Source organism: Fibroporia radiculosa, assembly GCF_000313525.1.
Source record: "Fibroporia radiculosa TFFH 294 genomic supercontigs, scaffold4577, whole genome shotgun sequence".
Taxonomy (NCBI): domain Eukaryota; kingdom Fungi; phylum Basidiomycota; class Agaricomycetes; order Polyporales; family Fibroporiaceae; genus Fibroporia; species Fibroporia radiculosa.
This window is the reverse complement of record NW_012133408.1, coordinates 40473-62382: the sequence shown is the minus strand read 5'-3', so window position 1 is coordinate 62382 and position 21910 is coordinate 40473. Positions and strand designations below refer to the sequence as shown.

At 52.0% G+C, this 21910-nt stretch overlaps 8 protein-coding genes across 8 annotated transcripts; 4 read left to right on the top strand and 4 right to left on the bottom strand.

Annotated features, from left to right (window-relative positions):
• Window positions 1-326: 326 nt before the first annotated feature.
• FIBRA_05487 (uncharacterized protein) lies at window positions 327-1638 on the top strand (the record flags this gene model as incomplete). Its single annotated transcript, XM_012327251.1, has 7 exons — window positions 327-395; window positions 450-551; window positions 604-637; window positions 694-718; window positions 923-944; window positions 1004-1172; window positions 1244-1638. The coding sequence occupies 7 exons, from the start codon at window positions 327-329 to the stop codon at window positions 1636-1638; spliced, it is 816 nt and encodes a 271-aa protein (XP_012182641.1).
• A 581-nt stretch (window positions 1639-2219) lies between these two features.
• Window positions 2220-2869, bottom strand: FIBRA_05486 (uncharacterized protein; the record flags this gene model as incomplete). The annotated part of the gene is made up of 3 exons (XM_012327250.1): window positions 2220-2474; window positions 2527-2773; window positions 2829-2869. 3 exons carry the CDS (start codon window positions 2867-2869, stop codon window positions 2220-2222), a joined length of 543 nt encoding a protein of 180 aa, XP_012182640.1.
• Window positions 2870-3736: 867 nt separating this feature from the next.
• On the top strand, window positions 3737-5037 carry FIBRA_05485 (uncharacterized protein; the record flags this gene model as incomplete). Its single annotated transcript, XM_012327249.1, has 3 exons — window positions 3737-4090; window positions 4143-4592; window positions 4675-5037. The coding sequence occupies 3 exons, from the start codon at window positions 3737-3739 to the stop codon at window positions 5035-5037; spliced, it is 1167 nt and encodes a 388-aa protein (XP_012182639.1).
• Window positions 5038-5156: 119 nt separating this feature from the next.
• Window positions 5157-6570, bottom strand: FIBRA_05484 (uncharacterized protein; the record flags this gene model as incomplete). Its single annotated transcript, XM_012327248.1, has 9 exons — window positions 5157-5237; window positions 5283-5391; window positions 5444-5591; window positions 5642-5709; window positions 5760-5847; window positions 5906-6019; window positions 6075-6113; window positions 6161-6272; window positions 6325-6570. 9 exons carry the CDS (start codon window positions 6568-6570, stop codon window positions 5157-5159), a joined length of 1005 nt encoding a protein of 334 aa, XP_012182638.1.
• A 226-nt stretch (window positions 6571-6796) lies between these two features.
• On the top strand, window positions 6797-11172 carry FIBRA_05483 (uncharacterized protein; the record flags this gene model as incomplete). Its single annotated transcript, XM_012327247.1, has 14 exons — window positions 6797-7020; window positions 7079-7108; window positions 7156-7291; window positions 7344-7577; window positions 7632-7698; window positions 7752-7918; window positions 7969-8154; window positions 8208-8516; window positions 8583-9786; window positions 9842-9871; window positions 9923-10068; window positions 10124-10229; window positions 10276-10496; window positions 10549-11172. The coding sequence occupies 14 exons, from the start codon at window positions 6797-6799 to the stop codon at window positions 11170-11172; spliced, it is 3684 nt and encodes a 1227-aa protein (XP_012182637.1).
• A 688-nt stretch (window positions 11173-11860) lies between these two features.
• Window positions 11861-15462, bottom strand: FIBRA_05482 (uncharacterized protein; the record flags this gene model as incomplete). The annotated part of the gene is made up of 8 exons (XM_012327246.1): window positions 11861-13924; window positions 13979-14074; window positions 14126-14457; window positions 14542-14669; window positions 14721-14732; window positions 14794-14957; window positions 15009-15352; window positions 15429-15462. 8 exons carry the CDS (start codon window positions 15460-15462, stop codon window positions 11861-11863), a joined length of 3174 nt encoding a protein of 1057 aa, XP_012182636.1.
• A 253-nt stretch (window positions 15463-15715) lies between these two features.
• FIBRA_05481 (uncharacterized protein) lies at window positions 15716-20010 on the bottom strand (the record flags this gene model as incomplete). Its single annotated transcript, XM_012327245.1, has 13 exons — window positions 15716-16195; window positions 16248-16476; window positions 16532-16817; window positions 16871-17399; window positions 17456-17482; window positions 17536-18089; window positions 18142-18390; window positions 18448-18577; window positions 18636-18653; window positions 18754-19317; window positions 19369-19488; window positions 19568-19653; window positions 19704-20010. The coding sequence occupies 13 exons, from the start codon at window positions 20008-20010 to the stop codon at window positions 15716-15718; spliced, it is 3579 nt and encodes a 1192-aa protein (XP_012182635.1).
• A 224-nt stretch (window positions 20011-20234) lies between these two features.
• On the top strand, window positions 20235-21899 carry FIBRA_05480 (uncharacterized protein; the record flags this gene model as incomplete). The annotated part of the gene is made up of 7 exons (XM_012327244.1): window positions 20235-20340; window positions 20401-20538; window positions 20596-21014; window positions 21084-21525; window positions 21578-21715; window positions 21767-21832; window positions 21889-21899. The coding sequence occupies 7 exons, from the start codon at window positions 20235-20237 to the stop codon at window positions 21897-21899; spliced, it is 1320 nt and encodes a 439-aa protein (XP_012182634.1).
• Window positions 21900-21910: the final 11 nt, after the last annotated feature.

Sequence of the window (21910 nt, the reverse complement as noted above, 5' to 3'; positions counted from 1 at the left end):
CGCGGTCTGAGTCTCGGTGGTCGTGCCCGCAGCGCCGCCGCTGCTCATGACAAGGAGCGCGGTGCACGGCGCGAGTGGTTGGGATGGAGGAGAATGGGCGAGGAATGGGCGAAACGAGCGATCGTTGCGGAGCGGATGGTCAGGGTTGACGACCAAGGCGTGTTTTCCGCTGTTTGCGGCCGCTCCGCGTTCGTCACGTTCTCCTCTCCCGGCGTGTCGCCAACGCGGGTTCGCCTCGCGTCCGTCTTCGATCCCGGGCCACACAGGCTTTCTCCCCGTTCCTTATAGCGCGCACGCACCGTTTCGTAGGGTCGGCCAGCCTCACAATGGCGCCTAAATACTGGCTCATGAAAGCCGAACCCGATTCGCGCATTGTCAAAGGCAAGGATGTCAAGGTTCGTTAACTCGACCAGGGCTGAAATTGTTGAAAGCTGACCAAGCTCATGCAGTTTAGTGTAGATGATTTTGAAGCGGTAAGATCCACTCCCTGGGAGGGGGTGCGCAATGCGGAAGCACGGAATTTAATGAAGGAGATGAAGATGGGTGACAGGGTGAGCCCAACCGCCCGGCCCTGCGTATCGTTGTGCTTAATTGCGAGCGCAGGTGCTATTTTATCATTCCAACTGTAAGATCCCAGGTGAGCATGGTTGCCATGCCAGTTCTTGTTCGCATTTGTTCACGTACCATATCCAGGCATTGCCGCCTTCGCTGAGGTAGAGTCAGCTGAATGACTGCCGCATACTCCCGACTTACTCGCATGGTATCAGGTGTCCAAAGAAGCATACCCCGACTGTGAGCATTCTAATATCTGCTATTGCATTCTCATAAACAAAGGCAGGAACTTGAGATACTGCATGGGACCCGTATGACATGTACCCTGAATAGAGCCCGCACTGTTGCTTACGCTCTCTATCCTCTCCAGTTCACACCCATACTATGATCCTGTATGTTCGTCTGAAGGTCGCTTATCCACGATACACTCAATGTGCTCAACTGATGCCAGAAAACCGAACAAGAAAGTCCGAAGTGGTACATGGTTGACGTGACGTTTGTCGCGAGAACAACTCACTTCATTCAACTCGCGCTCTTGCGTCAAATAGCAGCCACTTCCGGAGACGAGCCGCCAACTGAAATATCCTACATTGGTGCTGACGGAGTACATGCCATCAAGCGTACGTCCTTCTTTTCATTATTCAGGTATTAATTCATTTACAGATCGGCGACCATGACGATACCATGATAGAGATGGCGCTGGTGACGCGAGGGCGGCTCAGCGTGCAGCGTGTTGAAGAAAAGACGTGGGACGTAGTCTCGATGCTTGCGGAGAAGGGCGGGTGGAACGAAGTGGATATAAAGGATGGGGCAGCGAAGAGAAGAATTGCGTCTCGGGCCGGAAAATCACGGAAGATACGCGTTGTAAAAGGCCGAGGAAAGAAGGTTGAAGCTTCAGAAAACGAGGTGGAGAGTGATGAAGATGGAGATGAGATTGAAACAGAAAGGGAAGCTCCTGCAGGAGAGGAGGAAGGTAGCAGCAGTGTTGCAAAGCCAGCTCACAGGAAGCGCAAAGTAATGGACACAGATCAGGACGACCAGACGGGCACAAGTCTACGACGGTCAACACGCGCCAGGAAAAAGTGAATAATTGCTGTCCGCATAAAAATGTGGACTGCGCCTCTTTTCATATGATGTGTAAATAAATTTATTTCGTATGCTGATCATGAAGCACGGTTCATTTATATCACCGGTGCGAGGCCTCCACACGACATGCATGATCAATTTCGGACCTGATCGAGGACGCTCCGAGTCGGGGGAAGTCATGACTTAAATAAGGAACACCACGAGGTTACTCGACGGCGGCGCCACAGCGTTCCGCTTCACTTTATCTGTGGCACTTCTCTCGGGTTCAATGTTTTCTTTTCTTGCTCCGGGTTGATCCAATCCTGCTAATCTTCCCATTGATAGCCCCGTTTTCACTCACGTCTAGCGGACTGAGTGTTGTCAATAGTTTCAAAATGATACGCAAATTATGTACTTTGTAGCACCAGGGCTAATCCGAACGCTGTAGGTTCACTGTTCACATACCGATCAACACTTCGAGTATGTAGGTGAAGCAGACTGTGAGTCGATGAGATTAGGATACAGGCGGTGGTATCATGGATTAAGTGGCACATTCATATGGAAGTAAGCACCTGGCTTGTCCGGTCTAGTCCACACAGTGCTCAGGCATTCGGCAACACCTTCTTGAGCCACTCCTTCAAGTCCCGTAATTCCTCGTTGGATGTCGAGTGAGGGAGGTCTTCATATGAATTAAACATGAGCCCGCCCTTCTCCGGCGACTCTGGGTCCGCCGTTGGGATACTGAACTCTTTCTTAAGAAATTCGACCGAGCGAACGCCCATGTCGAATTCGACAAGCGGGTCGTCCTCTCCGTGGCCCCAGAATAACGGTGTTGTGACGTTATTTGATGTGACCATCTAGCGTGCAATATTGGCAAGCTGTAGGCGGGTCTTGAGGTAAATTGCTCACCGATTTAATCTTCTGATGCAGTGGAAGCCATCCGCTCAAGACCGTCACCCCGCCCAATTTCTTATCCGATGTTAGGGCGGTCAAGAGACTAATTGCGCCTCCCTGACTGAATCCGCCGAGGACGATGCGATTAGCGGGAATGCCCGCAGCGACTTCTGAATCGAGGAATGTGCCCAGGGAGGTGATAGTTTTGCGCATGCCCGCTTCATCTTCTCGAGTTCTCCAGTCAAAGTCGAGGATGTCAAACCTGGGGATGTATTGTTTGTTATCTATAACGTGCGACAGGCAGCATTATGGCGCACCATGAAGGCATCTCCATTCCCCCGTTCGCGGTGACAGCCATTGTCGGACTACAAGTGCAGTCATCAGTGACCATTTCGTAGAGCATCGATCACGACGGTCCGGACTGCTTACGCATGAGGAAGAATCCATTTTATATGGCTCAGGGCTGAATCGGCGCCGAAAATATCAGCGACTGGTTTCCATCCGTAGCCAGTATCACCCAATCCCTGAACTGAAGAGGTAAGCGATCATTCAACTGTACACTGGGACCAAAAGCAACTTGCGTGGACAAAAATAACAGTGGCGGAATGCTTTGTCCGAGGATGGACGGTTAAGAATTTCAACGAATGTGCTGCGGCTGCCATTTTCCCCTCGGATAGCTTCCACGTAGATGCGCTAGAGGCTCGGTAGATGCGAGTGCAGAGGTAGAGAGAAAGGAGAGCGACGAGCGCAGACCAATACTTCGAGTCGGACGGCAGACCGATCCCGGGCATCTCAACTTGACTCGGAGGCGAATCGAGCCGTCATCCGCCACATGATGGTTGGGTCAATGCTTGACTGTGTCTGTTGCCTATGCCACGATCTCGGATAAGTAGAATGTCGCTTGTGAGCAAAGCTCTCATTTCTATGGTCACTCGAGCTTCCGAACGAGAACAAACGACATTGCAAACATTTAAACAGTTGTGAAGCCTACGACTCCCGCATAGTCGATGCCGACGATGCCAACTCCACTTTTCGGTCGGCGCGGCTCATGTGGGAATCGCGATCACAGAACCCGAACCCATCCGATTAGACCGCCTCCGTCGACGAATTTTCTGGCGACATTTTTATGCCGAATCATCCTGGTTTATCGATACTACAGTACTGAGCAAGGATCCAACCCGTGGTGCCTGCACGCTTCATTGCAAGTGATATTCCGAGTGGCCATATGAATCCTACAGTAGATCAGCCGTTACCGGCGGAACATCCCACAGAACCCTCACAACTGCCCGACCGTTCCCCGACCACGGAGCAGCCTCTGTCTAAGAATGCGCAAAAGAGGCTTGCTAAAGCCGCGCGCGTAGAGGAGCAAAAAAAGGAACGTCGCGCAGCAGAAAAGGAGCGGAGGAAGGAGAGAAGACGGAAGCAGCACGAGGAGAAGAGAGCAGAGAAAGAGCAGGGCGCTCAGAGCGCCGACGAGGAGCGAGCAAGGAAGAAGCGGAAGATGGGGGAAGGCCCACAAAGACCGTTTGGCGCAAACATCGTCGTCGATCTTGGGTTCGACGATATGATGACTGAAAATGTGAGTCGCAATGCGTAGATACGTTCACTTTCACGTTCAACGAAATACGCAGGAGATCAAGTCCCTCACTTCACAACTCGCCTATACATACAGCGCGAACAGGAAGGCAGAACGTCCCTTCGCGTCTCTCCTGTTTACATCGCTCAACGGACGCACAATGACGCGTCTGGAATCACTGAGCAATGCAGCATATAAAAGGTGGGTGAATGCGCACTGGTGGCAAGAAGGATATGAGCGACTATGGGAGGGATGTCCCCCGGTGAGGCAAAGCGAAGACTCTGGGCAGAATGAACCTCCTGCTATCGCCGCTATAGAGCACACAGGAGACACACACACGGTGAATGACCGTTTGCCCCATTCTCAGAATCGAAATATCGAGTGGACATCCGTTCCAAAGGAGAGCGTAGTATATCTCACCGCAGATTCTGACACGGAGCTGACGGAATTGAAGGAGGATGAGACCTACATCATTGGTGGTTTGTGTGATCACAACCGGTACAAGGTACGTGCCAATTCGCTCTGGCTTGGGTATATCAGGGGGCGATCATCTCATGCGTGCTGCGCATTGCTGCGTCGTATTACAGAATCTCTGTTTGAATAAATCTAATGATACGAGTATACGATCCGCACGTTTACCGATCGGAACGTATTTGTCCGAGTTGCGCACTCGGAAGGTCCTCACCGTAAATCAGACATTTGAGATCTTGCTCAAATGGATCGAAACACGCGACTGGGAGCAGGCGTTATGGGCGGTCATACCAAAGCGGAAGTTCCAGGATGGCGGGAATCGAGGGAAGCATGCAGGTGAGAGAGATGCGGACGACAGTGATCAGAACGGGGATGGGGACCAAAATGAGCGCGTAATTGTTGAAGATACTGGGGAGGTTGTTATCGACGTTCAAACACTCGAGGAAGCAGATGACGAGATGAGGGGCGACATCAGCTGAGACAGTTGACAATTCTGGAACATCGAAATTAATCACAAATCACTTAGATTAGCTGGTGTGCTCGGTATGTTTGGACCGGGAAGAGCAGGAGAGCTGAGAGTCAATTGAGGCTTAGTGTATCACAGAATCTCCTTCAAATTCGTCTTTCCGGTGCCTCGTGCGAGGGGTTTTGGTTGCTTTGGGGAGGGTTTCCATCCGATCTGGATGCTGTTAGTTTGTGTGCTTGTCAGTGTGACGGGACTCACGACGTATATGACTTGAAATGTTGCGGGGACTGTTCCGTCTTCATGTCCATGGAGTTCCTTGTATATGGCGGCGGCCGCGGCCAGAGTATCACGATGGATAGAGTTTCTCCTGCGAATTCTATATCAAGTTTGGGCGACCATTCTAAGGATATTCGACATACCGTCCAATCACAGCATTATTCTCGCCCATGTCACGAAGGTCGTCCATAAGCTCCCACATGGATGGGTAAGCTACTTTCACTTCGTCGACGTCAACTGTAAGAAGTGTGAATCCAGCTCGGCCCAGGAGGTTGGACATGTCTCGTGAATCTGGGAGGGATTTGAGATGAATGGGGAGCAGACATTATCGGAGACCTTACCGGTCATCGGGGAGACATGTGGTGAAATCCCCCCTTCGCGTTCCATTTCGGCGAGTTGGAGGGAAGTCCTGTCAACAGTGAGTACACTTCAAATGGTATTGCATGCCAGTATGTGTACCGTAGTTCAAAGAGGGTGTCACCGCCGAATAAGGCGCCAAGAAAAACACCGTCGGGTTGAAGAGCTTCTTTGATTTGGACCAAGACACCTTTTTGGGTTACGTTCAACGGCTACGAACAGTGAACGAAACAAGACGGCAGTCTCACCTGGAAGGTCGTTCACCCAGTGTAGGCTGAGACAAGACACAATGGCTTCTTGTGAATTAGGCTCAATGACATTGAGGAGATTCTCCTCATCTGCATGTATTCGTTCGACTTTCACTGTACGCTGACCATCTAAGATATCAGCCTCCACAGTGAACAGATACCCATTCACCTTCGAATTCTGAGTCAGGATCTCTATGTAGGAGCTTCTCTGGGCTGACATGAGCAAGCAAAATCTACCGCAGCAAGATGACTGACCGCTTGAGTCGATCATCACTACTTTATCTGTAGTTTCCGGCTCTAAGAGCTTAGAGAAGTGCCCTGGACCAGATCCTATATCTATGATTGTGCTGAACTTCCGTTTGATATCCTGCGAAGAGTATGGCTTAGATTCTAGTACGACACACGAACGGGGTTCTGACCTGTAGCCGTTCTATGAGTCGATCCGCGACTTCGTCTCGCACATAGTCAACTGTCCTACTTTGAACCCCGCCTTCTAAAAGAGCGGACCTGTCTTTCTGAAGACGCTTCACGTTTCGATCGAATACCTGGTACGGGCCGACTGTATTGAGATTAATGGGCGAGGAAGACACAGACGCGAAAGATTGTGCGCGATTTTTTGCGGAGTAGTTGAGACATCGCCGAGAAATGAGTGAGCACGATAGCATCCCAGCACATGCACTGCGACAATGAATAAAATTGAGGTCGCTTTAGACAAATAGCTCACAAGCCTCAGCATCGCGGCACAGCCACAGGCGCGACGCGATATGCTGACTCAGCGAGTCTGCCCTGCGTAGACCGACTGGAATTTTGAATCTTGCCAGTGCTAGTGAACCTCGCCGCATTCACTCTAGCTCTCCTTCCATCCTCCCTTCCTTCTCTGCTTGACTTATCATGAACGACGGTCAAGGAAATGTTCCGTCCAGCTCAAATCAGATGACTCTTGTCCAGAACCAGGTCGTGGTGTCCCCAGATGCTTACAGGATGAACATGGAACAGGTGCGGAAGGCCAGGGAGTACCTCGATCGTGTTACGCAGGGGTTGGATGCTGGTCTACAAAACTATTGTCTGCGGGAGCAGGAGCTACAGCGCCAGATTGAGGCAGGTCGTCAGGCAGAGTGAGTTTTACGCGTGCGTGTTTCCTCGTCTGTTCTCTGTTGAGGTCGCTTGGCGTAGAATGTTGCTAGTCCAGATGAAAGGACGACAGTGAGCATCCCTTTGCATGCAATGTTTCGCGATCATTAATTTTTTAGGAACAACGGTGCCCCGGACGGTGTGTCGGACGCAGGGGGAAGTACTAGTGCTCATCCGTGGCCTGCCTCTGCATCGATACCTCTGCAGCACCCTCCTAGCATGAATGGGCCGTCCAACAACTCTCAATCCATGGGGGTAAGTGTGTTGTATGAGATTCGGCGCTTGTTTATCGAAAACACATATGTAGGCTAAGGTCCAGGTGGCTCCCCTCGCCTCAAGTTATCCACAAACCCAAGCTGCCCAACCGCCAACCATGTCGTATAGTGATTGGGTGCATATCCATCAGCAACAGCAGCAACAGCGGCAGCAGCAACAACAGCAACAGCAACAACAGCAACAGCAACAACAGCAACAGCAACAGCAACAGCGACAACAGCGACAACAGCAACGACAAGGTGGCCCATCCGGCGTATATGCTCAAGTAAGGTTGAAATAATCCTCTCATGCTATTTTTCTCATTCCGAGGCATCGAAAGCCAAATCCTTACGCAACTACAACGGCTCAAACATCAAATTTTCAAATTAACGCGAACCGAGTTTCTGGTAAGAGTATTGTCGAGTTCTCCATGTCGAACCTTGTGACGTACCTGCTCAAGGTCCCAATCAGCGTCGTGGGAGCTTACCCAATGGCGTCCAGCCATCACAAGCAGCACCTGGAGGCGAAAGAATTGCTCGTTCTCAGAAGACTTATGCCTCCCAGAGTAGGCCGACGGCGGTGCTCGCACCAGAGACGATCTACTATGAGATTCTCGCTATTACTAGAGTAAAAAATTCCTGTAGGCTTTTCATGTTGTTCTCTAATCCTTTCTTTAGATACTCAGGCTAGAACAAGTCAAATATGTTGTGGCCATAGTTTGTCAAAAGCTGCGATACAAGTATCCACTTGGCACGATGGATCTCGAAGCAATCCTGGGATCTAAACCTGAGCAGAGTACCAGAAATCAGCAGCAGTATGAACAAATTGGCACATACATAGCATCAAAATTGAAGGCTTGTGCTGTGTTTGTTATATCTGTAATTGTTGTATTGATAGGACTCAATGGTTTTTCCAGGATGTCAATGGTGATGTTATATTGCAGCTACTCAGAAGAGTGGTGGATACTTCTAAAAATACTGTTTTACCACCACTTCCACAGTCAGAGGCATCTTCCTCTGGCACATCAATTGGTGTAGGGAGTATCCCAGTTACCCAGCTGTCTTCTTCAGTCATCCCACATGGCCATCAGCCTGAGCAGAGCAACAATGCCTCTTCTTTGGCTTCTGCATTCCCACTTGCTGCTTCAGTGATCCCTGTGCAACATCCTGCTCAGACTGATACTTTAAGGCCTGTTACCAAATTTGTAGAAGGAATGTCTCAACAGGTTGAGCCCTTTCATTATATAATTGTGATATTGATGCTAATATTCATGATTTCTCTTGCTGTGCAGCAAGCTCAGCCACCTAGTGAAAGCCTCATTCCTCAGTCCTCTACTCTGATGACACCTCCACAAGTGGTTGCAGCTCCTGAAACTGCACAGAGTTCATGGACACCAGCTCAAGCCAACAAGACACGTCTCGCACAAGACATCATGCGCTCGTTAGGCCGTCCGACTTATGTGTCCACCGCATTGATTCCCGCGACGCCCACCAAGAATTCAGCGGAGGTCACAAAGCGAAAGCGGTCGTTATCCATATCTTCATCACCGGCCGAGAAGAAGCAGAAATTTGAGGGTAACGCTGCGTCGACCGAAGTCGAGGAGATAAGCACTGACGGTGCCTTGGAGCTTGCGGTGTGGCAGCGCGTAAACGTCGAGAACGCGGAGGGGCTGGAGTTGAGCTCGGGCAGCAGCACCAATCGGCATCCAGTGGAAGTAGATGCGACAGGTTCTGGGCACCCAACGAACGAACATACGGCAGGATCAAGTAGTCTTGCCGATGCGCTGAATGTGAACAAGGTGGTGATTCCGGGTCTTGAGACCGACTTGCCGGGGTTCCCTATACCTGATATGCCTATCTCGCTGGAACTTGGATCGCTTCCTACGGAACAGAGCGCACATAATGCTGACGGCGTGCAGATTGCATCTGACGCGGAGCTGTCAGTGCCTAACATGGATACATACAACGCTATTCAGTCGTCATCGATGCCTCAGAGTCCAGCGACTGGGCCACCCTCGTCGCGAGTCTCATCACCAGAGAATACACAATTCACGGATATCGAAATAAAGTCAGGTACCTCAACGATGAAGACGCCGCTCTTCCTGCCCTCGCCTGCAAGTTCACCTGGACGATCACTAGATGAGGCAAAGTCGAGGAGTCTGGATGATGGAGACGTTACTGCGAATGGTTTTGTGCTCCATACGGATCTGCTTAGTAGTGCTTCCGTTGCGACTGAAGGTCAATCAAGAGCAGAGGCCAGGTCGAAGGGCAAAGGGAAGATGGTTTTGCGTGACGTAGAAGTCATGATTCCGAAGCGACAGCTAAGCGCGAAATTATCCAAGAGTACTAAGGCCATACAACGTAGAGGCAAAGACGATGTGTACGTGTCCATACCACCTCCCCCGTCATGGGTGCAAAGGGTAAAGACATGGGAGACGGGAAAGATGAAGCAAGCATTAGAGCAGATTGATGATGATAGTAATGCTGGTAACGAAGGTACAGTGTTAGAAATATGCCTCTCGGTTGCGCTAACGATGTCACGTTACTATAGCTGCGGACGACGAGGAACAAAGGAAGGAAGGTTCGTGACTGTAGTACTTAGTAGGTGTATATTCAGAACAAGTATCAACAGAGCAGTTGCAACAGGAAGCAATTCAACTCTCGCACACACGTTTACGCGAGTTAACCTGTCGCTGGCGGGGTTGTGAAGCAACCATGAATTCTGCAGGGAAGCTGATGCAACATGCAGCCCTCCATGCATGCGACAAGGATGACCCGGTAAGTCGATTGAACCCAACGAGGGTTTAGGGCGTCGCTGATCTCCATCGTCTAGTTCATGTGTGAATGGCAAGGATGCGCACATACGTTTAACTATAAGACCGACCTTTTACATCATCTACGAAGACATGCGACACATCCCATGTACTGTGCGTATGAGGGTAAGTTACACAGCAATGTATTAAGCATTTCGCTGACGCCCAGTAGATTGTGATCGATCATTTGCATCCTCGAAAGAGCTACTCCAGCATCATAGATCATACAGACATAAAGGACAATCTGTTCGGACGACATCAGAACTGCTTAGTAGCTCAAATGCTGCGACATTACCTCCTCTTCCAGAGGAGGTTCCATCGTCTATGATGGAAGAAAGGCGAGTATGCCAGCATCCAATGTCAAGACGTGTACACCAATGGCTATCCGCCCAGGTATGTCTACAAATTCTACTAGCCTATCGGCCGTGCCTCATCTGTATATCAGGTTCTTGAGAATATCTCGTCATATAAGTTTTTCGGACGACGACAGTACGCAGGCGCGCCTACACGGTCCTCTCGGCGGCTCGCACAAGCTATCGAAGCTGTTGAGCAGGGCGGTGCGGACGCGGAGGAGCGTCTCGAACTCGTGCGTCGGATGCCACACGACGAGTACGAAAACATTGCACGCGGAAGACCCCTCAAGGCGTCGCAACGTTGCGATGATGTGCCCTCGGATGAGGCGACGGATATGTGCGCCCGCGGGCTTGTGCTGTTCCCGCCACTTGGCCTCGACATGCGTGCCATGCTCGATGACTCGGACGCCCCAGGCTTAGATCTGAACAGTGGCAAAGCGAAAAGCGAGCCCAATGAGTTGCATGGAGCGGACAATGCTGGAGAGTTAAATAGGATGGGCAGTGGACTGAACGAGTCTAGTGTGATGGATGTTGATGCAGCCGAGCCGGTAGCAAGTGGCAGTGGCCTCATTCGCGATGATCACCGGTCGCAAGGTGAACTGCAAAATAGGCCTGAAGCGGACTTGGTAGGCGTTGTCTCTCCACGCCGCTCGGCGGATGATCCTCAACCTGCTGAGCTGTCTAGGGATGAGGATGCGGTAGAGTCGCTTTTATGAAGTTCTTGTTTATACCGTAGAGGTCGCTAATCCTGCATCGCGCATTGTTATGTTGTATACGGTGTCAAGGACGTTCTATAGCACATTGTGTTATATGCACTACGGGTTATCATAGTGGATTTGGAATGCTACGTACACGACCCGTTTATATATCGCCAACTGTGCCCGGCTGTCTGCTATTTGGTCGTCGCATGAGGTATCGCTGTATTCATCTGGTCATATTGTCGTGATAACATAGATTCAAACTCAAGTGCCAACAAAACACTCCACCTCCAGGCCTCACGCGCACGTAGTGAGTCTAATGTCACAGAATCCTCTCAACCGACCATGAGAGGTACAAAGAGAAAGTGGTCTGGCTATCAATTTCGAGAGCACTGTAATTAGTACACTATATGCACGTACGATCTAGCTAGAGCTGCGGGAGCTAAACATATATGACACTATATCGGAGCTAGCTAACCCAAAGCTAACCTGCGAGCATCGAATCCAACCGACGCCATAAGGAGAGCCTAGGTATACCGGTATGTAACACCTGTGTGATGGTAAAAATGTGCATAGATGAGAGCACCAGAAAAAAAAAACTATAGTAAATGAGAGGCAGATATACAAGAAATGACTGGAGGGAAAGGAAGGAGGGAGTGCTGGATATTACTCATGGTATAACTCTCTTGTTGGATGGATCCGACCATCACAAGGGGGCGCTTGACGAAGGGGACCATCTGTCTGTGTCCTCGTACGCAAGATGGTCTTTTCCAGGCGTTGCATCTTCGACTGCGGGCGATGCCCGGGCCAGGGGCGCAATGCCGAACCTCACATCCTCGCCCACGTAGACATCTGGCGCCCCATCACCTAGGAACAATTCAACAAGCGAGCGCTCGAGCTCGCCAAGCTCACCGAGGGACGTCGCCTTCGCGCTGTCCAGTGGGGGAGGCACCGGGAAATCAGACACATCAACCGCTCCTGCTCCCACACTAGCACCAGCGCCGAGCGGATAGCCCTGACGCGTGAAGAACATGTCTACCAGTAGGCGACACTCGTCTGCAGTCGTCGCCGCGCCAAGGAGCCGACGTAGATCAGCGACAGCGTGCGATGGAATGCCGCTCCTTCCAGATGTCTTGCTTCGCGTCTTCGTGCGTGGTGCAGTGGATGCGGATCCGGGCGAGGCGGGTGATGGAAGCGGTGACGGGGGAGCCGTGGTAGTAGTATGTTCGGCTTCGATGGGTGACGGAGGCGGCTTGCGCGGGACAGGCGATCGCCGTGGAGCCAGGGGCATGAGGGTGAGTGCAGGTTCTTCCTCATCCACCCCTGAACCAGATGTTTTCCCATGTCCGTTGAGAGCGTATCCATTGGAACTGCGTACCGGAGTCGTCTGGATCACGAGGGACCCGTTCCGCCCAAGGGCTTTCTCCCCCGTCGATTCCTCTCTGGCTAAAGTACTTTCCACACGAGAACACACTCCATTGGGCTGGACACGAATAGACCCATTATGCGATTGTACGGAAGCCTCTGGGTCAGTCGAGGAGGCGAAAGTGAGTGGGGGGACGGGAGGGCGGTGTTCTCCTCTCTCGTCCCAGACGGGAACTGCCTTGCGCATGCTACCACGCCGCGGGGAAGATACATGTACACTTGAGTCGTCCGTAGATGCCTGAGAAGGTGTTGCTGAGACCGACCGAGGAAGGAGTGGCTGCGTAGAGCTCGTGGGGGACGGAGATGTCATTTGAGTCGTAGCAACAGACGATGGGGGTGGCGAATATAGCGGTGCAGCAATCTGAGAGGGGAGGGAGGGACTCGGCGACACGCGCGGGGGACTCACAACAACGTTTGGATACGATTTTTTCGATACAAGCGAGGGTGCCCGGAATGACGGTGGAGGAGGGAAGTTGCTCAAGCTAGGTTTCCGACTCAGCGACCGCGGTGTCTTTGGTGTCTTTGGTGGGTCATCTCCACCACGCCCGTTCATCTTCTCCGTTGAACTGCCAATCGTGAGCTTTGACATCATGCGCGAGAGCTTGCCCGAGCGGGTTCGGGATGATTCAAATGAGATCACACTGGTGTTCGCCGTAGCCATTCGCGAGTTCATGACTTCCCCCGGCGGACCTTCGTCCAGAAACGCAATCAGATCTCGCGCAGTCTGTGAGATGTGAGGCTTTTGCTTCTGTTGGCCTGGACTTGCGGGTGTAGAGCGAGGCACCTTGAGAGTGGAACGCGCACCAAATTCGTCAGTCTCCAACACACTACTCTCTTCATCGGACCCTGCCATGATTTCGTCCAAATCCATCGACTCCCGATTGCGACCGATCTTCCTTGCTCGTGCCAACATCCCAGGCATGCCAAGTGAGTTTTGACGATGTGGGGAAGGGTGCGGACCACGAGTAACGCCGGCATTTGAGGTGGGTGGCAAAGTCTGGGTTTGCTCGTGTCGAGGATGAGGCATGTCAGATATGGATATTGATCGCAAGCGAAGACTAGAGGATGGGGCAGATCGCGCAGAGAAGCTTTTGCTGGTCTGACGCGTGCGTGGAGGTGCCTGAAGAGGTGTGGGGGAGAGAGATTGAGCAGCACGACCGGGCTCCTCCTCGTCCTCGTTGATGGAATCCACGTGGCGTAGGGGCGGGCGGGTTACGCCAGAAGGAGCGCGCGGACGCTCTGAGGGAGTGGGGGTGTTTTCGTCGCTGGCTTTCTCAGAAAACTGTGGTCCATCACGCGTTTCGCCTCGTCGATTCGCACGCTGGATGCGCTCTTTGTTGAAGACCTAAATTAGTGCACGGTTAAACCTTGCTCGGCCGGAGCAATGGGAGACACGTACCTCCATCGACTTGAGTCTGTCGGGGGTAAGGGAGACCTTCATGGTCGCGCCAGAGCGCATGAGTTCGTCGAACTCGTGGAGGAGGTCATCGTCCTCCTGCGAAAGGTTTAGCGGCGAGACAGGCGAGGCTGAATCCATCATCCGCACCTCAAAGTCAGCGGAGGCTCGGGCTCGCCCGAGATCGGCTGAGAGGCCTGCGCCGGGAATCTCCGCGGGTTCCTTCTCGCTTGACGACCGGCTGTGGCTCACCAGTCGCTTCACACCCCGCCCCGGCCCCGATGAACTCCGCCGCTCGGGCGGCGCCACCGTGCTGCTCGACCTCAGCGAGTCGGTCGACATCCGCACCCGCACCGACGCCGACTCGCGCATCGACGTCCGCTCTGTCGGCGTCGGCGACGAAACACGCTCGCTGGCCTGTGAGATGGACTTGCTGCGACGCGGCCGCTGCGCTTTCGATAACACTTCGATTTGATTGTAGACTGTTCCATGTCATCATTCGCGCTCGTAAGTATCACGCTACGGCCACACTAGTCCGTTCTGATGGCAAAAAGGCTGATGCGCACCTTTCATGCTCTTGAACGTGCCGTAGATCGCATCGTCTTCGCACAACGCGATATAAATGTCTTGCACCGTCGCAATCGTCCGACTACTATCTCGTGCGGCGACACTGCTCACGTTCGACAAAATGTGTCTGCACACACGATTCAGATCTCTGACCAGGGCCATTCAGCTGCCGACTTACTCGCATATAGACCTGTTACGCATCGCGCATACATTCAGTAAGAAAACGAGCGGACGCGGCAGACGCAACGCACTCTAAGATGGCGGTCAGGTAGAGAGCTGCGGGCGCTACCTCCGACGCGCGCGGGGCAGAGGACGAGCCGTGTTCCCGCATCCGGTCTCTTAGGCGGGCCTCTCCGTCCGCGTCTTCGTCCGAGTCGTTCATCGTCGAATAAGCTTCGCACTTGAGTCGCAGCAGCTACAACAAAAGTTCACAAACAGCGCGCGAACAACATCGGCGTACACTCACCTCAAAGTTCCACTGCAAGTCGAATTCATCCTCTCTAGCTGCCTCCGACCCACTCGCACTGCCCGTAGCAACACTTGTAGGTGTCAGAGGCACAGTGCGCTCCCAGTATGCCTTCATCTCCACCTCGGCCTCCAGTAGTGCCTCTTTCCCCAGGCTGGTGGGAACGAGCTTCAGCAATGCAGTCTTCAGCCTATCTGTCGCCACCGAGCGCGCAGCACTGATAATGGAGTAAAGCAGCTCATCGAGGAGGACATTGACCGCCTGCAGGGCCTCGTAAGCGAGCTTTATGGGTCGCACATCAGAGAGGATGACGTCCGCGGAGCGTGCGGAAATGTAGACAGGACCTGGATGCATGCAGGTAATTATCAGACATGGTGTGGACGGGCGCTGCTGAGGAGATGGCCCCGAGCAGAAACGCACCTGCGTTGACGCCGTTTTCGACGCTGGCAGTCATGGAGGATGCTTGTCAACGGTCGTTGCTTGGGCTAGGAACAGCGCTGCGAGTGTCGTCCCGCGCTTCGCGGACCTATTTGTATCCAATCACTCTTCTGCCACCAAGTCTTGATCTCATCATATCTACTTGAATTTAAGTATACCGGATTCTACCCTATGCAGTACAGCAGTGTGGACATGAAGCAAAGATGTGGAGATCGTGCAGTAAGTACAGCAAATGGAGGAAACACATGCAGCAAGACTAGGCATGAAAGCTAGTGAACCTCAAGAGATATTGCAATACCCATAGATGCCAACTCGGCGCAAAGGTATCGGAAGACGTAGGGTACGGCGACAATGTCTAGATCCCCACCTTTTGATGCAGGTCCGAGCACGTGTTGGGAAGGGATCGCGACTCTCAGATCGCCTTGCACTCCCGGCCGGTCATTCTGCCCGTTTGCGAGCGCCTGCCGTGCCCGCACGTCCTCCTCTTCCGCTGTCGCGCGACAGACCCTACAGTACTCTCCGCCGGGGCCTGTAGGTTTGAGCTTGCCCGACGCGCCTATAACCATTTCGCCTAGGCTGACATCTTCGTATCCGAGCGAGATCAGGCTTCCGCACGTCCTGCATACCCACGCCGTGGAGTAGTCGGAACAGTTCATCAAGCGGTCCTGCAAAAGGAAGGAGGTACCATGGGCGATGAGGGCGTCGCGCTCCATCTCTCCAAATCGGATACCACCTGCGCGTTTCCGACCCTACGATATTCATGTTAGCAGGAGACGACAGCACGTCCTAGCGCCGACGTACCTTGACAGGCTGTCGAGTGACTGGATCTACAGGGCCTGTAGTTCGCACTTGGAACTTGTCCAGCACCATATGCCGCAGGCGCTGATAGTATACTACTCCGATGTAGATATCGGCGGCAAATTCTTGACCAGTGATGCCAGAGTACATCGGCTCGTTACCGTAATAGTTATACCCCGCCGCTAGCAATTGTTGGCCGAAATAATCGACAGCAGTGTCCTCTTCTGAAAATCTGTGGTGATGCAGCATTAAAAAACTAGCCACGGCATCGTGTGTGAGAGACCCACTGGAAAGGCGTGGCGTCCTGGGCGAGACCGTGCATAGCGCCAGCCTTGCCCGCCATACTCTCAACTAACATGCCGATCGTCATCCGACTCGGGAAAGCATGCGGGTTGATAATGACGTCTGGTTGCATCCCACTCTCCGAGAACGGCATGTCAATCGCGGGCCATTTTTGGGAGCAGACACCTTTTTGACCATGACGAGACGAAAACTTGTCGCCGATTACGGGCGAACGCGTTATTCGCAAACTGATATGCACCTTTTGTAGCTCGGAGTCTCCAGCATCCGAGCCTGCAATGAGCGCGCTTTAGCTAGATAGCAGCAACACGACATCGAGAGCTTACCGAGGAGTCGAACAGTATCGACATAGGCAACTTCGTCTCCTTTGTACTTGACAAACTTGGTTCGACCCGTCGTGTCGTCCACGTACGCAGCAAGAGGATCGCCTGCCGACAATCGGACCCCAACGAAAGGTAAGCCATCGTCACCCAAGAAGTCACAGCAAGGATGTTGTTTATCGCCAAATGTCCTGATATCGTAGCCGAAACCGAAATGCAGAGTTGGCGTCGACGAGTTTCGTGAAGTCCCTGGCATGTCTTTCAAATCCACAGTCTGAGATTTATAAACGGTTCCGTATCCAAAGCCTCGCTCATGGGCAGATTTATTGAGGATCATGGCATCCTCCATGTCATATCCGGTATAGGAAATCACTGCGACAATAGCATTGGTACCATTTGGGAACGAATCCATGCCGTAGGTATTATGAAGGGCGGGGCGGACGACTGGACTCTGTCCACTTTGAAGTCTGTACAGTTTATTGTCTGTGCGATGCCTGAGGGCTGTCGCCGGCGTTCCCATCGTCTGTTTACCCATCTGTTTGAATTGTTAAGCGATGGTATCTCAATGAGATTCAAGCTCTATTCGCCTACCTGGCATTGATAGATGTTACGTGGACTCTGTGTTGATCGGGATCAGTAAAGTCAGCATCGTAGACAGGTGGTGTAGATACCTGATTGAAATCAGAGAATGGCGTGAGATTTGCCAAAATGGACAAAAAATTCGTTGGTGAGTGCTCGACATGCGTAGAGACGCCTTCTTCGATCTCTTCTGGTGTACAGGCTATATCCATGTAAACCTGCTCAAACGAACCAATCTGATCATCTCTTCCATTGGCTAAGTACTTGACGGGTCGCATCATACGCGCACGGGACGAGAATATATATAACCCCGGATACTGGCCAGCTTTTGATACCGGGACAAACCCAATCTCCAAATCCAAGGGAATTTCATGCTTGTGCTCTGTTTTCCATATCCGCAAATTGGTCGCAAGTTGTTGCAATACCGGTGCAGGTGCCCAGCCAATCAGTTTACCGTCAAGCTGAACACAAAGATTTCGGCGACCGTCGATGGATGGGGCGAATGCCTGTGTCATACCGTGCGCAGCAAGCAAGGCGGGGATGTGGATCACTGTTGCAGGCTCTGTAACAATTCGACATGTACGGGAAAGATGATTGAGAAGGCCACAGGGCGAGCCATCGGGGGTATGCACCGGACAGAGAAAACCTGTAAAAGCAACATTTAGATCTCCCATTACTTCAATCAAAAGACCCAATACCCCAAGCTTCTGGAAGCAGCTTCCGGACTGTAGTAGTTTTGAGTTCTGCAAAGAATGCGCCGCGATGAATCGATCGAAAATGACTGATGTATCGTTGCCAATTGAGCTTTTCTGCCACGATTGTAAAGCCGGACGCCTGTTGGAGGTCGAGTCCGGTTGGTGATATCAGGTTCCCAGTAGCCAGGAAATTCGCCATTCTCGACCCAATATCAAAGTTTGTCCGACCAAGAACTTTCCGAATATAACGTTCTAAATTTCGCTGTTTGTTATAAATCCATCGGAATATTTGGTTGACGAAATACATACTGTCAAAAAAGTCCACCGATGCCTCCGATCTGTTCACATCTTGTCGAATACCGTTCGCGAAGCCGTTTAACGCCTCCTCAAGGCGCTCTTTGATAATCATGCCATACAAAGTTCCTGGTAACAAAACCTCCTGATGTTGAGGAGAGTCCGGATTATCGACACAACATGACTTGGAGACAAGAGCGTACAGCTTCCGAAGCATGAATCTGTACCCCATGTATCAATAGGTGAGTATAGGTATTTAAATTCTACTCACAAAAGCATCCGGAATTTATCGCGGGGAGCGTCCAAGTGGACAAGGATTACCTTTTGAACTAACCAGACACCAATAGCTTTGTTTGTCCAATCCTCAGGCATGTTCAGGACGACACGGAACTTGTTTCCTAAGAATTCAAGGCATTGGTCGCCTGTAACCAGACTGTACATCTTGAAACTGCGAAGCAGAAGTTCCACGCGATCCGTCAAGAAAGTGTCTTCATAATCCTGCATCATTACGCCTTCGAATATCTCCTTATCAGATGCGGAAACAAGCGCTTTGAGAATGAGCATGATGGGTATGACATATTCCTGCTTGCGCCAGTTGAAACGAAGCATGGCGCTGCCATTGGAGAGGTAGTGTAGAGTATTTGTAACACTCGTCTGGTCAGGACGTACGCAACGAATTTGCACAGCATACGCGGTATATGAAGGCCCACGGTTCGCAAAGGATGGTCGAACAAGGCTTATGACGTGATGTCGTCTGGGAAGAATGAGGTACCGAATGAGACGTTCGTTTCCATTGATAATGAAATAACCGCCGAATTCTTCTGATTCCTCGTGCTTTGAGACCAGCTCCGCTGAGGACATTCCGCGCAGATTGCAACGAACAGACTAGTGAAATTATGAGACCAGAGTTTACTGAACATGCGAGGGCATGCTCACCCGAACCATAAGAGGCAATAGCCCACAGTCTTTGGTCTCGATTTCAATAGGACCGTCGTTCACCCTCCAACACAATTTCACGACCATGCGACCCCTATAGGAGGTCAAACGTTCGCGTGCCTAATTTTTTGTCAGCTAGCTGTGGTCAATTACCGATACTGCAATCCTCCTCCGCGATGAGTGGGCGACAGAAACTTACCTCAGAGGGATACACTTTGTTATCTCTGACTCGGTGATCTCTGTCAGACACTTGGGGTCTCCCCACGACTACTTGTTCATACCACACTAAAAACGATGAATTTCTACAGTGAACCGAGAGACGGAGATGCGCTCACTGCTTAGACGATTTCCCCACCCTCCCTGACCGCTTTCCGCTCCAATTTCCCCCTTTCCATCAAACACCACACGCGTACCAATCTCCTTGATACCAAGCGAGAGAAGACCTCGACCGTCTCCATCTCCTGCGGGTAAACCAGAGTCGTCGAATAGAGCATTGAAGGATTCGATGTGCGGGGTAACAAACTCATTTAAAATGGGGACGGCAGCACCATCCGTCGGAGGGTTTTTGAACTGTTGCTCCCTGGCAAGAGTACCGAATGTGCCACCAGGTTTGGTCGCCGTCCGTTCTGAGCCGTCCGGCATTGCAGTCACCTACTTCGCCAGTCCAGTTAATTTTGCTTAGGCGCGCGAGTGTTTACAGGCGCCTACACGATCGGATGCTTTTTAAGCTCCGATATAAATATGAACAAGGGCGGAGGGCCTGTCGAGCTGAACTCTTTTGGAGCTCCGCTTTAAAACGCGCCCTAACAAGGGTCGCGGACGACCTCGCCCTCGACCACGACATTCACGATACCTCGGAAGCTCTCATGTTTAATAACGCCATATCATCGTCGTGGGCCAATCCACAGCAAAATCAGCAGCCCCAGCAGCAGCCGAGTGCTTTTGGCCAGCCGTCTACGTTCGGGACCGGGAGTAAGTACAAATCAAGTCGATTCATACTGCACGGCTCCTAATGCGCCGCTCAATGGCCAGCTTTCGGCTCCACTACGTTTGGTCAGACACAGCCACAACAACAGCAGCCCCAACAGTCACAGCAACAACCGCAGGCAAACCCAATGTTCGGTAACTTAGGCGGTACGACATCGGGTACGACACCAAGCACCGGGTTCGGTTGGTCCCAGTTGTTCGCTGTTTTTCTTTCTTGTATGCCCTGATTATTTCTCGCAGGTGCCTTCAGTAATGTAAACGCGGGTCCTTCGGGTGGTCTGTTTGGGCAACCAAAGCCAGCTACCGGCTTCGGTGCATTTGGCGGCAGTCCCTCTACTTTCGGCAGTACTGGCACAGGTGCATTTGGCGCGACAAATACTGCAGGAACTCCTGCTGCTAGTACTGGTTTGTTTGGCACTCAGCCATCAACCAGCACTGGAGGAGCGTTCGGCGGGAGTACGTTGTTTGGTGGGAGCAAGCCTGCAGCTGGTTTTGGAGCGCCTGCAACTGGTACAGATGCCGCCGTCGCTCCTGTAACTACAGGGACTGCGAATCCGCCTTACTCTGTGTACTCAGAGAAAGATACAGCAAATGCGTCCGTAACCTTGCAATATCAGAGTATCACATGTATGCCACAGTATCGTGGTTCTTCATTCGAGGTCAGCTTACATGTGTCATGATACTCCTTCTGTGTTCATTCAAATGTGCCCCACGTCGTACCTGTATAGGAGCTGCGCTGGCAGGATTACCAACAGGGCCGTAAAACTGCAGGTGCCTTTGGTCAAAGCACATTCGGAGCTCCCGCTCAGTCGAACACTGGGATTTTCGGCCAACCAGCTACTCAAACGGCAGCACCTGCAAGTAATCCAATGTTCGGCAACTTTGGGAATAACAACGCGAGTACGACTCCCGCCGCGGGTACAGGCTTTGGTGCATTTGGACAGCCCAGTAATACGCAAGGCACTTCTGGTAGTCTTTTCGGAGGAACTGGCGCATTTGGGCAGCCACAATCTCAACAACAGCAACAGCAACAGCAACAACAGCCGCAGACCGGGTTCGGTGCCTTTGGGGCAACTCAGCAGCAGCCTCAGCAAAACACGGGTGGCTTGTTCGGAAACAGTGCATTCGGTGCAAATCCTAGTCAACCCAAAACTGGATTCGGCGCCTTTAGTGAGATTATACACCTGTTATTTGTTTATGTGTGTGCTGATTTGCGAAATAGGCGGAGGGACATTCGGAAATACAGGTACCGGCGCTTTCGGGCAGCCACAAAGTCAGCCACAGGGTGCCACTTCCACCCCAGGCATCTTTGGTCAACCACAGCAGCCACAACAAGGCACGGGTGCATTTGGCGCGTTGGGTTAGAGCCTTATCCCAATCTCCGTGAATTAATGTACTGAATCTGCTTTAGGCGGCACCAACACTAACGCACCCAAACCATCCCTGTTTGGCAATACACAGCAGCCTCAACAGACTGGTGCGTTCGGGACGTTTGGTCAGACTCAGCAAGGCCAACCGCAGCAAGGTGCTCAGACGGGAGGTAGCCTTTTTGGTG